At 41.1% G+C, this 16,581-nt stretch overlaps 1 protein-coding gene and 1 non-coding gene across 4 annotated transcripts in view; one reads left to right on the top strand and one right to left on the bottom strand.

Annotated features, from left to right (window-relative positions):
- Nucleotides 1-14,202, bottom strand: part of birc2 (baculoviral IAP repeat containing 2) — a 50,635-nt gene extending 36,433 nt beyond the window's left edge. The window contains exons 1-3 of one of the 3 annotated variants that reach the window (XM_068034081.1): nucleotides 14,065-14,202; nucleotides 2,088-4,322; nucleotides 1,389-1,488 (exon numbers count right to left, since the gene is read on the bottom strand). In XM_068034081.1, the coding sequence (XP_067890182.1) occupies nucleotides 1,389-1,488; nucleotides 2,088-2,985 (998 nt within the window). In that variant the 5' untranslated portion in view covers nucleotides 2,986-4,322; nucleotides 14,065-14,202. Of the gene's footprint in view, nucleotides 1-1,388; nucleotides 1,489-2,087; nucleotides 4,323-13,671; nucleotides 14,028-14,064 lie in introns of those variants that run through there. The other 2 variants (XM_068034079.1, XM_068034080.1) reach the window with 2 other exon arrangements.
- A 1,905-nt stretch (nucleotides 14,203-16,107) lies between these two features.
- LOC137371611 (U2 spliceosomal RNA) lies at nucleotides 16,108-16,295 on the top strand. The gene has a single exon (XR_010975253.1). It is a non-coding gene; the product is annotated as a U2 spliceosomal RNA (small nuclear RNA).
- Nucleotides 16,296-16,581: the final 286 nt, after the last annotated feature.

The raw sequence follows: 16,581 nt of genomic DNA, 5'->3' as shown, positions 1-16,581 counted from the left end.
GAGGTAATTCCAGAGCTTAGGGGCTAGGCAACTGAAGGCATGGCCACCAATGGTGGAGCAACTTTTTTTTTTAAAAATCAGAGTGCTCAAGAGGCTAGAATTAGAAGAACGCAGATATCTCTGAGGGTTGTGGGGCTGGAGGAGATTATAGAGATAGGGAGGGGTGAGGCTATGGAGGGATTTAAAAACAAGGATGAAATTTTAAAATCAAGATGTTGCTTGAACGGTACAGTGTCGATCAGCAAGCAGAGGGTTGATCGGTGAACGTGACTTGGTGAGAGTTAAGACACAGGCAGCAGAGATTTGGATGACTTCAAATTTATGGAGGGTACAATGTAGGAGACCAGAAGCAGTGTGTTGGAATAATCAAGTCCAAAAGGCACGGATGAGGGTTTCAGCAGATGAGCTGAGACAGGGTGAAGTCGGGTGATGTTATGGAGATGGTAACAAGCAGTCTTAGTGATGGCGTAAATATGTACTTGGAAGCTCATCTCGGGGACAAATGTGGCATCAAGGTTGCGAACAGACTAGTTCAGCCACAGACTGTTGCCAGGGAGAGGGATGAGTCAGTAGCCAGGGAGCAGTATTTGGAGCAGGAGCTGAAAACAATGGCTTCAATGTTTCCAATCATTAATTGGAGGAAATTTCTGCTCATCCAGTACTGAATGTTGGATAAACAGTCTGATAATTTAGCAACAAGGAGGAGTCAAAAGAGGTGGTGGCAAGGTACAACTGGGTATTGTCAACGCGCATTAAAAATTAATGCTGTGCTTTCGGATGATGGGGTGACATGTAGATGAGGAATAGGAGGGGCAGGGGGGTGGGCCAAGTCACCAGAGGTTACAGTACGGGAACAGGAAGAGAAGCCATTGCAAGTGATACTCTGGCAATTAGAAAGATAAGAATGAAACCAGGCCAGCACTGTCCCACCCAGCTGATCATCAGTGGAGAGGGGTTGGAGGAGGATGGTGTGGTCAACTGCGTCAAAGGCTGCAGACCAGTTGAAAGGGCAAGAAGGAATGGTTTATCTTTGTTACAGTCACATAGGATGTAATTGGTGACTGTAACAGCAGGTTCAGTACATGTCGTATAACATGATCAAGACTGATCACATTGATACAGGTATATTCACCATAAAACTAAGGCTTTAAAGGTTGTATTTCTGGATGAGCTAACGAGAAAAACTAACTACTGATGGCTGAACTCATGCCCAAGGTAATCTTGTTTAACAAGTCAAGTCTCATCCAGGTACAGAAAACAAAGTTCGGCTCAGATCAATTAGTTCATGGAGGACTGGTAATCGAGATACGAAGTAGCAAGATTATAATTTTATTCAATAGAATGTAGGTATTTATCTGTGCATTTATACGCTCATCTGAACAATTTACCTTGGAAACCATTTTGCATGTTCCACCCAGGGATCGTCTCCAGCCTCCCAGCTCCTCAGGCCACCATCACAATAAAAACACTTCACATCATCATTTTGTCCTGAATTTAACAAAATAGACAGTTAATTCTCAACTTCATTTGCTGGTGGTGCAAAATATTCAATGACATAGATAAGTCCCTTCCAGTTAAGGACATTTTTAAACATTTGCCAGAAACAATAAAAGGCAGCAGAGGGAAAACAAAGATTCAAATTGCTGAGATGAAGGCAGCTTATTGCAGGGACTGGGTAGCCCACCAACAGTTTCTTTTATCTCTGGACACCTAGGATTAGATTAAGTGCAGTCTAATGGCCTAGAGAGCCTTTCTTCAGCTGTGGATATCTTACCAAAAGAGAGATTGGACAGCCCTACATTAAATTCTAATTGTGCAAACAATCTCACATTTACAAAGATCACAAAATGCTTTGAAAGCAAATGGAAAAAAGAAAAATCACACTGGTACAATAGGAGTGTTTTCTGTTTGGTGGGGGGGGGGGGGCACTTGCCCTCTTCACCACTCCTGCCAACACCCCCTGCCCACCCCAAAGTGGCCCAACAATCTATTCAGCTCTAAACATTTATAAGCAGCTATGGTGCTTCTTAACATTTGTATGTTTTTATACACCTTCAGGAGAGGAGTAAATAGAAAAAGGAAATTACCAACATAGTAGAACCCAGCTCTAGCTAGCTGTTCAGGTTGAATAAAATTCCTGACTGGCCATCGCAAAAAAGTCTGCAGTCGAGTATCATAAGATTGCATCTCAGGATGTCGTGGATGCACAGCTTGGATTATTTCAGTACTCTCATCTGGTCTTTCAGATTCGGTATTGCTCATAGGAATGTTGCCCATATGATTCCCCAGAACAAAGGGGCATGAAGGAAAGTGTCTTCTATGTTCAGATGTTGCACGATCTCCAGGTTCCCAGTTACTTAACCTTCCACCACAAACAAAACATGCAACTCTGTCTTCTTCCCCAGTATAGTAAAATCCAGCTTTGGCAAGCTCTGCAGGGATTAAAGAAGAATAGGAGGGCCAATTCTGGAAAGTTTGTAGTCTTGTTTCTTCACTACACATTGCTGCATTGTACTGTGGATATCTCAATTGATGAGAAATGTCTTCCACACTTCTGGAGACCACTGTATCACGAGGAATGCTGCGGTCTAAGCCAGTCTGTGCTCCACTTTCGTGAAAGGATGACTGAAGAAAGAAAGCTGCATTTGGTGGATAAAATGCAGAGCGACTAGAAGAGTGATCAATACTCGAAGGCAGGCTATGAATGAAACTGCAACTCGGGTTGCACCGCCTATGTCTTTCAACTGCATTATCGCCTGGTTGCCAGTTATCGACAGTGCCTCCACAACTGAAACACTGCACCCTATCATTTACACCAGTGTAATAGAATCCAGCACGTGCAAGACTCCTTTCAGACACCAAAGCATTTGAAGGGAAGTGAGCAAATGTTGAAATTCGATAAAGTTCTGAGGACAGATCATATTGCAGTTCTTGATCTCTGCCTATTCTGAAGTTGCCAAAACTCTGATTTTGAAATATATTCATGAAGAATATTCTGCAGAATAAGGGCTTACCTTTTTTGGGAGGAGCTTTGTTACTAACTTCTAAACTGAAATGTTTCTGAGCTTGATTTTAAGTCAGAGTGGGATAGTACATGTGGGAGTTGACAAGTGATAAACTTGCATGCCAGGCCCTGACTCCTGTTCTAACCCAACAGCTTCCACCGCCTGGCCTGGCCAGCAGGCAGGTGAAGCCGCTGCCAGCAATCCACAGGGATGGTCCTCAGCAGTCAGATAAATAATGAGCAGGGGATTAAAAAATAAAGCAGGCCAGAGCAAGGGAGACCCAAGGATTTAATGTGGGACCTGCAGAAGCACTCTTATTCCTCTGGCCCACAAGGATGCTTAAACATTTAAAATTTATCTTGCTGAGCCTTCTCTGGCCCTCGATCCAGTTTCCAGCAAGTTTGGACTGCCACCTTTGATCAGGCTACAGGTTGAAGACAGGGACTCTGATGGCATCATCTGAACCTGAACTGCACATTTAAAGAGGACTCCCTCTCCTGTGCTCCCCCCACCCTGTGTCTGCTTTCCTGTAGGTAGGCAGAGTTAAAATCGAGGCCATTCATTCAGTGTCAGAGAAGAAAATGCTGTGAAAGAAGGAAAAGAAAGCCCTTTGATGGTTTATAGTCAATTGAGTACTTTTGAAGTTGTCACTTGTCAAGTAAGAAACATGGCAACCAATTTGTACATGGCAAAAGTTCAACAGTGATGAGATAATGACCAAATGATCTGTTTAAGTGATGGGAAGTCAAAACAAATCTTTAAATTACTTTTCCCCATTCCTAGCTCATTTGGTCTCTCCAACTGCCCGACATCCTGCCAGACAGAGCAACGTACCAAGTTATTTTAACAGCAAACTAGCTTTCAAAATTATCAAATGGCTTTGTTCATGTAATTGAATTTAATTCCAAGAGCAAATATAATTCTTTGCTGATACAAGTCCATTTCTTAATTTTCATTTTCTTTATTTGCAATCCTAATATATTTCCAGAATCATATCTAGGTTACTGTTTAATATGCAGCTGAACGTTGCATTTTAAAAAGCAAATGCTTACAGGAAACAATAATTTCAAAAACTATGATCAGAAAACCAGTGCAAGGTTTCACTTTAACGTAGTACTCTTCCTGAAAAAGTATTAAATTATGATAGTGAACAGAAACAAAGCTCCTTCCAAAAAAGGTAATATGCCCATTTGAAGTTTAAACCCCCATTATGAAGTTAAAGCTTCAAGTTAAGAAATTGGCAAATTTTCAGAGTTGGAAATATTGATGTCAAAAATGGAATCAATAGGCAATTCTGTCGAAATCTTCCAAAGAAACCTGAGAATAAAAAAAAAGTAGTCAGCAAAGAGAGTTCTGATTTTGCTTCAAAAATATTCTTACCATCATTTCAATCCACATATCCTTTTATCAGCAATATTATCATTAAAATGTATTTATCTGCACAAAAGCCAATATACTTCAATGTGCAATGCTTTTAACATTATCAAATTACTCATAGGGGACAGATGCAAATAAATTGCTTACATGAACTTCATGTAACAAAATGATTAATCAAAGTAAAGGACTACACAGCACAGAGGAAATCTATTCCCCCATCTCATCTTAGTATCACTCCTTAGACTTAATAGCTCCAAAATGTTCTCTCCAGATAACCAAAGTTCAGAAAGAGCTTTTCACAATACAAGGCGACAACATGCTTCATTGAAATGAGAGTTACTGCTGTGCTATTAAAATTTCACACCCACACAATGATGACAAATCCTTCTGGCTAACAACACAGCATCTTTTGCAAGATGTTAATTACTGTTACGACCAAGTGAGAAAGGTGTCTAGGGGTCTCTTTCAGCCTTCACCTGGTCTTACTGTAACAGGTTTTAATTTTTAAAACACACTGTGTTTTGAGCTCTCCCTTGATGAGTACTTGTTCACCACTTTCCAATCATAAGGCAAAGAAATGAGCACAAACAGGCTTTTTTAGGTTTAATGAAGACAAGTGAAATTTATTAAAACTTAAACTCTAAACGCCAACGATACACGCCGTGACCCAGGCTAGCATGCATACACGATACGCACATGCAAATAGAGACAGAAAAAAAAAGAAAAAATAGAGGTTTGAGGCAATAGCAGAAGAGTTTCTTGTTACTGTGCTTCGAGCTCACTGTAGTCCTTTTGTAGGTAGTTCTTGCTTTTCATTGGGGCCCAGTATTCTTCTTAAACCTTGTTCATTGTAGGAGACTTTTCTCTCTTGGGGTTCATATGTCTTCAATGGATTCCGAAGCTGGTGAGAAAAAGATGACAGCAGACAGGAGAGAGGTCTTTTCCAGTCCAAGAGCAAACAGCTTTCTGAGTTTTAAAAACTCTGTGGCAAGTTCAAATTCAAAAAAACTCCAAAAGCCAGTTAGTCATGTGACTAAACTGGTCTGACTATGTCTTCTGTGTATAAGGGAAGCAAGGACTGGTTCCTTTGTTCCAACCCTGTCCGCTAGTATGCAAAAATGGTCTTTCCGGCGAGGGGCCTGGCAATTCCTTGTGATAGGCCCTCTTTTCTTCCCAGCAACAATTTTAAGTTTTAATGTTCCTGTGGCAAAATTACTCTCTCATTCTTGGCAGGTGGGGGCCTGCATGATAATTACCATACAGCCTACTGAACAATAACAATTTAATTTTTCTTCTAGGAGGACCCAAAATGCATCAAAATTATGATAAAGTTCTAAACATACATTAGTTTGATACCTTTCAATGTTCAGTTGGCTGGCTAAAATATTTCTAAAAGATTAATACACAATGCATATGCTGTAACAAAAGATGACTACTGGTTTTGTTTATTGACTGGAATCATACTGCAGCCAGTGCAAACTGTAGTATGAGACCATTTTACCAGGTAGCCTCGTACTACTTACTTTTAGCACATTTAGCATCAGATTTGGACTCATCATCCCAGTCCTCGATAAACCACAATGGTTCCATAACGTAAACATTTTAAAAGCCTTCTGGCCAATCTTTTAGTCACCCTTCCTAAATGCGCCCACCATGGTTCAGAATGTTTCCTTTCCACCATCACCCCCATCCCTCCAAAAAAGCACCTACAGATATTATTCAATTGTAAAGCCTAACAAAACATAATATGCTGGTTTTCACAAAAAGTGCTGAGGACGGGGTTCAGCCTGTTAGCAACTGTGAGGGTGGAGGAGATGCAGGTCACAGACATTTTCCCATAATACAGCTTTGGCAGGGGATACTGTACACTGCAATACAATATTTCTCCCCTTGATGGGACTTGCAGAACAGAAGACAGTGTTTCTAGCATTTCCCATTTATATTTCAGACTTACAAAATTTCCTCACACTCAATTTTACATCATCTTAAGGTTATTTAAACACCCTTCTGTTCATCTAATGTTTTTTTCATTGCCTCATTAAGATGGTGTTTTCTATTATTTAGCAATTATGTTTCACTATTCAGCAGTTCTACCCATCCAGCTTCCTTCTCTTCCACATTATAGAAGGCTTTACATTTAATTTTTCTGTTCTGATGGAGGATCTTGCACTCAAAACACTAACCTGACTTACAGGTACTAACTGAACTGTTCTGTATTTCCAGCATTTTCTGTTTGCAATATTCCAGGCTCAATTTCAAGAGAAGTTTAGCACAAGTTTCCAAAAAATATACCAATCCACTGACATCAAGTTAAACTAGTCATATAATCAGCACTCATGTATCCCACCTAAACCACTTTTAACAAAACCATGAAAATAGAATTTCCTTCACAGATCGCAAAATACCAAAATCTTCAAACCATAAAAGCAGGTGACGCAAATAGATAAGACCAGTGCTCTTTCACTCTAGAGACTCAAAGCAGTATACACCCAGACAGGGATAAAGGAACAGGAGGAGGATGATCTATGAGGTAGAAAGAGGCTAGTGTGAAGCACAAGAACACCAGCATAGGCCAATTGGGCCAAATCACCACTTTGTGTATTACAAATTCTAAATATTGAGTAGTTGCAAATTATTCACTCAGACAAAAACAGGGGAGCAATAAATATGTCTTTAAAAAAGGCTGTTAGTCACCATCCCGCAAAGACCAGCATAAGTTAGTATACTTAATCAACTCCATTATCTCATCCACCCCTCCTATACCACCAAACCATCCCTATCCCAACTTACCCATATTGACCCTGCAGTCAAATTAGTATATTTAACCAATCCCATCATCTCATCCATCTCCCCAGGCCACCCTTCCCTCCCTTGCCATCTCCTCTGTCTCTATTTTATTTCTGTATTACCCCAGACTCCCTCTGATATTATACTGATCATATTTTACCTCAGTCTCTCAATTTTATATTATTGATTACATTTTACCTCAGTCTCTATTTTCTCTTTAAATTCTGCAATGTCAAACTTATTTTATCCTAATCTGCCTTCAAATTTTTCCAGTACCAACCAGTCTCTTCCCCATGCACCAAGTATCGCCAACCGTATATGTGTCTTCCCGAATCATCAGATGCTTTGTATTGAGCCGATCAAAAACACTGTCACTCTAGAAATGCTGTATTTTAGATATTGTAACATTTTGCTGTAACATCTATCAACCAACTATCAGCCCACAGGTGCAAAATCTCACTGGACCTTACAAAACACGCCACAAACTAAGAGCTACAAACCCAACAGAAGTTGTCCTATTTTTAAAATGGGTCGCCTTCTGCGATCCCTATATACACTGATTAAATTTTACCTGTCTCTCAAATCTTATATTATACTCTCACTGTACGTGTGAAAACATATCCACTATAGACCTCCCTTATTTGGAGCTAAATGTCAGAAAATAATTCATTTGCATGACTCACCTCCCTTGCATTGCTAAATGGGACTGCTAAGCCTTCTGCTGTGGCCTTTTGGAAGTCCATGTACACCACATCAACTGCATTACCCTCAACAACCCTCTGTTACTTGATCATAAATGCAATCAAGTTAGTTAAACACAATTTGCCCTCAACAAACCCATGCTGGCTTTCCTTAATTAATTCACATATATCCAAGTGACTGTTAATTTTGTCCCGGATTATCATTTCTAAAAACTTTCCCTCCACTGAGGTTAAACTGACTGGCCTGCTGGGCTTATCCTTGCACCCCTTTTGAACAAGGCTGTTATGACTAGGTGCTAAAGGTGTGTAGGGGTCTGTTACTATCTTCACCTGGTCTTATTGTAACAGGGTTTAATTTTAAACACACTGTGTTTTAAGCTCCCCCTTTCTGAATCTTTATTCACAATTTTCCAATTATAAGACAAAGAAAGTAATTCACACAGGCTCTCAGGTTTAAAGAAGATGAAATTATTAAAATTTAAACTCGATTACAGTTCACACCTACAGATATACGATGTGCCCACGCTAGCATGCACACGTGATACACACATGCAAATAGGGACAGAAAATAGAAGAAAAGATAAGGTGGAACCATTTGAGGCACTACTTTGTTATGGTGCTTTGAGCTCACTCTAGTCCTTTTGCAATTAGTCTTACTTTTCGTTAGGGCCCATTAGTCTTCTTAAAACCTTGTTCCTGCAGGACACTTTTCTCTCTGAGTTTCAAGTGTTTTTACAAGATTCAGTTCAGTGGGAAGGAGATGGAAGCAGGTAGCAGTGAGGTCTTCTTGCTTCAGTTCCAGGAGAGATCTTTACTCCATGAGCATACTGCTTTGTCCGAGTTCAAATCCTGTTTTCTCCAATTTAAAACTCTCAGTTCAAAACTCTGCAACAGCCAGTCAGTCAGTCATGTAACTAAAACTGGTCTGACCACTTCTGTGTATTGGGGAAGCAACTACAGGGTCCCCATTGTTTCAACACTGTCTGGCACTATGAAAATGTCCTTGCAGTCAGGGCTTGCAATTTTAAGTTTTTGTTCATGTGGCGAAATAATGTGTGCTTCAGTTTTGGCAGGCGGGGGTGTTTGCCTGACAAAGGGCGTAACATTTGCAATTCTCCAGTTTCTGGCACCACCGTTATCTGAGGAGGATTGGGTGATTACGGCTAGTGTTCGCAATCTCCACCCTTACTTTCTTCAGCATCCTTAGATGCATCTGATCTGGTCCTGATGACTTATCAACTTTAAGCACAGCCAGCCAAATACCACTTCTAAATTTTATCCCATTGTCTCAACTACCCTCTCTTTCACTATGACTTTGGCAGCATTGTCTCCCTTGGTAAAGGCAGATGCAAAGTACCTCAGCCGTGCCCTCTGCCTCCACGTGCAAATCTCCCCGCTATTCCTTTTACCACCCCTTTACTATTAATCTTACTCACTCTCTCTTTTGTCAGCCAGGGAGCTCTGGCTTTGGTTGCCTTACTTTCCCCCTCCCCCCACCCCATGGAAATGTACCTTGACTGTACCCAAAACACCTTCTCTTTAAAAGGAAGCTCATTGTTACTTTACAGTTTTGTCTGCCAATCTCTGGTTCCAATTTACCTGGGCCAGATCCATTCCCACCCCATTGAAATTGACGTTTGACCAAGTAATTATTTTTAGTCTTGATTGTTCTTTGTTTATTTTCAAAACTAATCTAAACCTTATGGTACTATGACCACTGTATCTGAAGTAGTCCCTTACTGAACCTGATCCACTTGACCCACCTCATTCCAGAATCAGATCCAGCAATGCCTCCTTCCTCACTGGACCGGAAACATATAGATGTTTGTTTATGTTCAGAGATACAGCACTGAAACAGGCCCTTTGGCCCACTGAGTCTGTGCCGACCATGAACCAGCCATTTATACTAATCCAACACTAATCCCATATTCCTACCACATCCCCACCTGTCCCTATATTTCCCTACTACCTACCTATACTAGGGGCAATTTATAATGGCCAATTTACCTACCAACCTGCAAGTCTTTTGGCTTGTGGGAGGAAACCAGAGCACCCGGAGGAAACCCACGCAGACACAGGGAGAACTTGCAAACTCCACACAGGCAGTACCCAGAATTGAACCCGGGTCGCTGGAACTGTGAGGCTGCAGTGCTAACCACTGCACCGCCCCCGATCTAGAAAATTCTCTTGGACACACTTCAGAAATACACTTGAAAGAAATTAGTGTTTAAGACTGTAAATCGCTTCAGTTGGTCATTTCTGATGACTCACTTAACTCTACACAAGGGAGGAATTTCAGTATCATTGCACCAATATCGAAAGCAGAACTAAAATGAAGCAAAGATCTATAGTTTCTGACTAGTAATAAGAGCATTGTGTTCTCAAATTGAAAAAGGTAACACTGTTTCAGAGGAAGTACTTACTAAAGGGCTTTTAACCCATTACATATTTTTCTTGACAATATATTTAAGTTTACAAGCAAATTTTTTAATGGCATGACTGAGAAAGCAATATAGGCTATTTAATAGTGGGATTATACACTCCCCACCATCTCATCGGCTCCTCCATTGCCCTTACATGTAGGAAGATTATATGTTGAAATTCAGTCCTGGACAAACAGTTAAAGATTGGGAAGACTGAAGCCAGATCTGTCTCAAACTCTATCCTCGCCACTGATTCCAACCTCTTCCCTGGCCATTGTCTTAGGCCGAACTAGACTGTCTATATTCTTGGCATCCTATTTGACCCAGAGCTGAACTTCCAACCCCACTTATACTGTCACAAAGACAGCATGCTTCCCTCTCCACAACACTACCCGCCTCAAGAGTTTCTAAACCCTCATCCTTACCTCTAGACTTAATTATTTCATTCAAGCTCTCCTGGCTGGGCTCACAAACTTCAGCTCATCCTAAATTCTGATACCCATATCTTACCCTGCAACAGGTTTTGCTTACACATCATGCCAGTCCTTGCTGACCTGCATTGACACCCAGTTCCAATTTTAAATTCTTATCCTTGTGTTAATTCCACTAAGAGATCGAGATACTGGAAAAACTGCAGTCTGAACACCTGAGCATCAATAATCAGAATACCATTGGTTTCAATACTGTGACAATATGGAAAACAAGGAAAATAAAATGGATACATTCCATATTTCAGGATTACTGATTTAGAAGAAATGATGAATTGGGAAATGTTCAGCTTGAATGCAAAATAATAAAGATGTTTGAGGATATATTGAAGAATGGATAAAGATTGGTAAATACACAAAACAAAGGCAACTACAAAATTAGGAGATATGATTACTGTAGAAAAGCACGAGAAGGAAATGATTCATTTGAATCTATTACAGAAAATATTCAGAAAGAGTGTATTCAAGTTTGAGAATTAATAGTCATTTGCAAACGGTCATATTTGTGTACCAAAACCACAGAAGTTTAAAGTACAGTAGGAAGCCTTAGAGAGCTTGCATGTATTCACCAGGATGACAACAGGGGTGATAAATGATATTTATGAAGAATTAGGACTATTCTCCGTGGAACTGAGAAGGTTAAGAGGTGACCCAATAGAGATTTAAGATACTGAAAGGTTTTGATTAGAGTATATAAAGAAAACTTATTCCCTCTGGCAAGTGGGTCAATAACTAGAGGTCATAGATACAAAATCACTGGTAAAAGATTAGAGGGGAGATGGAGTTTTTTTCCAGTAGTTCAGATCTGGAATGCCAGAGGCCCAAACTAATGCCCTGGGAACATGGGTTCAAATCCCACCACGGCAACTGGTAGAATTTAAATTCAATTAATTAATAAACATCTGGAATTGAAAGCTAGTCTTAATAATGGTGACATGAAAACATTGATTGCCATAAAACCCATCTGGTTCACTAATGTCCTTTAGATAAGGAAATCTGCCATCCCTACCCAGTCTGGCCTACATGTGACTCCAGACCCACAGCAACATATTTGACATTTGACTGACCTTTGAAATGGCCTAGCAAGCCACTCAGTTCAAGGCCAATTAGGGTTGGGCAACAAATGCTGGCCTTTCCAGCGACACCCACATCCTATGAAAGCATATTTTAAAAAGCTTACAGGGGTTATGCACAAAAAACTGGGATGTGGGAGCAAGCACAAGTGCCATTTCAAAAAATCAACACAGGTATAATATTCCGAATGACCTCCTCCTGGGCTGAAAGATTCTATGATTCATGACACTGTCCCTCCCTATCTCTAATATCTAACAGCCTGAGACCACCCCAACTCCCCGCAAAAAACATCTCCTTAAATGACTCTGACCTTTTGTGCATTCCTCCTGCCTATCACTGCCAGCCATGTATTTAGCCATCATGGTCCCCCACACCTCTAACTCTAAGGTCTTCCTTAAAATCCACTTCTTTGGCAAAGTTTTTGGTCACCCCTAATATATCCTTCTGTCTTAGTGTCCATTTTTGTCTGATTACCCCACAATGAAGTATTTTGGAATGTTTTTCTTTGTTTATGGTGCTACTTATATATGCCAGCTGTTACAGGGAGCGTTATGCTTTGATAACTTTTTGCTCATAGGCCTCAAGCACCTGCTTTGAGGAAAGTTATCTTTAACCTGTCCTTTTACGATCAATGTTTAACTGCATCAGAGCAGAAACCATGGGATTGAGTTTCCACTAGTCATATCTGCACAAATTGACCAAACTGGTGCATATGATAAAAGAACTTGAAATAAGTGAGTTGTACCTAAATCACTTACTCTCATGTTTTCCATGATCTTACATGCTGGTTCAAGACCCAATTTGGATGAATCAGACTCCACTCAAAAAACTACCTAAACCACAAGGTTAAAATTGACAAATTCCACTAGTTCAGGAAGTGACTTCAAATTGCACTCATTTTCTTAAGTGCAGAGGTATTAGTAGTTTTGTTTCATATAAAACATTAATTTATTAAAGAAGCTGATGAAACAATGAAATTAAATGATTCCATATAGTTCTTAATTAATTTTCAGCCGTACTAAAACTGCACTGAATTACCACACTTAAATATAGAAGAAAGGAAAGGAAAAAAAGCTATTATTCTATTAGACTGGCCCAGAGGCAAGATGTTACATTCATATGTTACATTTGCAATTATACAAATAAATTTTAGCAGAAAGCATAACCTAAAGAGCACAATTTCAAGGACATTTTAGTAACAAGGCCCGAAATGGAAACTCTACCCCTTGATCTTTAACACGTACAACAGATACTATTTTTAAACTGCAGTTACACATTTTTTTGCCTCATCTTGCTCACCCCAACTGCAGTTCTGTTTAAGTTGATTGTAGAAGATTACACTAACATGAATTTACCGATTAGCCTCTTAACAACAGCTCAAGAAATTAGCAACATACCCAAGTCTATTTAGAACATTTTGAATATTATAAATGTACTAGCCTTAAACATGTTAAATAAGTAATTTGATGCATGTAAAATGCATTTTCAAAGCTGGGATTCACTGCCTTATTTTTCTTCCACGTAACACGTACAGACCTCTAAAAAATCTCGCCTTGGTTTAAAAATATCAACACATTGTGAAAATGAGCTGCTGTTCACATAGGTTTGAAATGGGGCTGCTTCCTTTGAATTCAACTAAGTCTGAAATTTGTCTTCCGTTCTGGCAGCCCCTGTGCTGTTATTTGCAAGATCAACGTCTCTTACCATCATTCTCTCCTTCACCTCCCTATCCTACCCTACCCAAAAGAGAACTAAGTTTTCACATCCAAGAAAAAGACAGCGAGCAGGCAAAAATGAAAACATTGCAATGGCTTACCTGCACTGACAGTTGGTGCCCTAGTTAATAAAATGAAACGCAATTCCTTTTTTAGTCATTCCTTGAGGGCTGGGAGATGAGTCATCAATAAAGTTAATTTAAAATTGTTTTGTTTCTGACTCAGGGACAACAGTATCTGGGGGAATGAGTCAGAAACTCCCTACAGACCGGGAGGAACCTAACCACAGAAGGAGCCAAACAGCATGAGAACTAATACGGTAATGGCGCATTGCAGCATCGTGAGGCGGGACCGGACAATTCCGATCAACACTCAGCCCTGAGTCACCTTTACACGGTCGGCCAGGGCCGCCACTCGCTCCTCTCCTCGGTAATTCATAAAAACATATCAATAAAAGTCAGATCTTTCCCAACACCTCGTCAGTCATCACTTACCCACTTTAGCAGAGCAGCTCCCGGAATCGAAAACAGTCACTACCCCTCCCCCTCTCTCTTTGTTCACTCGGTGCCCTGCCACTAGTTCGCGCTGTCAGTCACTGCCCTTCGCCCCCGCTCAGTCAGTCACTGCCCCCCCCCCCCCGTCACTCGGTTGGTGCCCCGCCCTCACTATCTCTTAGCTCCGCCTTCCTTTTCTCCCATTGGTCCACTGCAACACCTGGCAGCCGCTGATTGGTCACCAGGCAGGGACTTTCCACACAGCCTGCCTCCTGCCTCTTATGTTAATTGGCTAACTCGTGAAGTTCGGTTTTCTTTTCACTCAGTTTCCTTTTCAGGCTGTCTTCTGGGGCTGTATTTTCAAATTGGGGTCGGGAATCTGATGGATAATTTCCAGGTCTGGACTCTGCGTTGCCACTGTATGTCTCACATGACGCTTCTGTAAATGTCCTAATTAGGCTGAAGGCGAGTTCTATGCCCAGCTTGTGGCGCTGAACGTCTCGCGGAGGTGGCGGTAAAGGCCAGCTTAGGTCTGCAAATGAAACGCAACCGTAGCCCGACCCCTTCCATTTTTTCCTGCGCCCGACCTGACCATTTAGCTTCCGTTTTTCACTTTGTTGCTTATCTGTTGCACAAGCTTAAAAAAAACTGTAACTAAACAACCTTTCAAGTCCAAAATCTACATTAACATTGGAGCCACATACGGGAGGTGGTGATAGATTATGTCCGACCCAGCCCAACCCGAGCCCGAATGCCAGACCCGGAAGAGCGACCCAACCTGACCTGACCTGAACCCGACACATGTCGTCAGGTCCCGTTGGGTTCAGGTCGGGTAGCCATGTTCTAGGCTGAGGCTGCCTGTAGAGCACGAGCAGCAAAGGCAGACAGCAGCCATGATGGGGCCTGCTGCTGCCTAGCAGAAGAGAGCAGGCAATATCTCACAGGGTCAGCACGTTTCATGAGCTAAAGCGCATGATCCAGCACTAGATTCAGCACCCAAAATTTTACATCACCACTAAGAAAACTTTATTCTCAGCCCGCTTTGAACCCAACAGCTGTGCACTAACATGCACCAGTCTGTTCAGGTTTGGCGATCACACCTTTAAAAATTGCCTTCTTGCCCTCCCTGGCCCATTAACAAGCTTCCCAAGGAGTTTAATAGGCCATTAATTGGAGACAAGCAGGTTCCCCTTTCCACCTCCCACCCTTCCTTTCAAATTGCCTCACTTTCTGGACATGGCGGGATCTCGTGCCCTCTGCCATCCTCGAATCATGCCCACACCCCTTTCCAACCCCACTGGCAATTGAAAACCCGGTCATTGTTTCTTTCCCACGTGATTATTCTGGTGTGAGCCTTTTAACAGTGAACCACGTTTGCAGCTACCTTCAGCCAGAGAAGTGTCAAGTGAATGATCCTTCTCAGCTTCCATCTATCACAGTTGCCAGACTTCAGCCAACTTGATTTACTTTACTTAAATATCAAGGAGGGGCTGGAACCTGTGATCTCATTGAAACTTACAAAATTGTTACAGGGCATGACAGGATAGATGTGGATAGGATGTTTCCCCTGGCTGGTGAGTCTCAGAATAAGGGGCAGGCCATTTAAGACTGAGATGAGGAGGAATTTCTCTACTCAGAGGGTGGTGGATCTGTGGAATTCTCTACCCCAGAGGGCTGTGGAAGCTCAATCGTTGAGCATGTTCAGGACAGAAATCGATAGATTACTGAATACTAACAACATCAAGGGATATGGAGATAGTGGGGAAAGATGGCGTAGAGGTAGTTGATCAGCCATGATCTGTTTGAATGGCAGAGCAGGCTCGATGGGCCAAATGGCCTACCCTGCTCCTATTTCCTGTGAAAACTCCTCGGGCAGTATGCACCAGAGACTATTTGAACATGAAATGTAAATGTATATTGTAAATATAATTTGTAATTGTAGGTGTAGTGAGACACTCAGAGTGCCACATACCATACTAAAAATTGAACTGTATTGCACTTTATGTAATGTCAAATTTGAACTTTTATGTAATGTACTGTTACAAATTTTATGAATAAAGAATATTCTTTGAAAAATCTTTTTTATCAATTCAATATCTGATATGTCACTTATCTGTGGACCATATATTATTAAATTGATTTTTGGAACAGGGAGATGGAATAGGGGCTTGCTCTGCCCACTCCATGTATCAATTCAGTATTGCAGTACTTCTGGGAACAGTGCACCTTCCTTTCAGGGGATTTTGAGAACTAAAAACAGCTTCATTCAAAACAAAAGCAAAATACTGCAGATGCTGGAAATGTTAGATAATCTCTGTCAAATTTTGTTTCCTTATTATTTGCAGGTTTTGCTTTTACTCACCTTTTTCTCTTGTTTTTGCTTTCCCATGGCAGCTGTTCTGCATTCTGCCATTCACACCTCCTCTAGACACATCATTTGTTTCTTTACTTATCCCCTTACATCACCAACTCTTTTATCATTTAATCTCTCCTGTCTTCCACTTTACCACAAACCTT

The sequence above is a fragment of the Heterodontus francisci genome, chromosome 6, assembly GCF_036365525.1.
Source record: "Heterodontus francisci isolate sHetFra1 chromosome 6, sHetFra1.hap1, whole genome shotgun sequence".
Taxonomy (NCBI): Eukaryota; Metazoa; Chordata; class Chondrichthyes; order Heterodontiformes; family Heterodontidae; genus Heterodontus; species Heterodontus francisci.
This window is presented reverse-complemented; position numbering and strand designations above follow the sequence as displayed.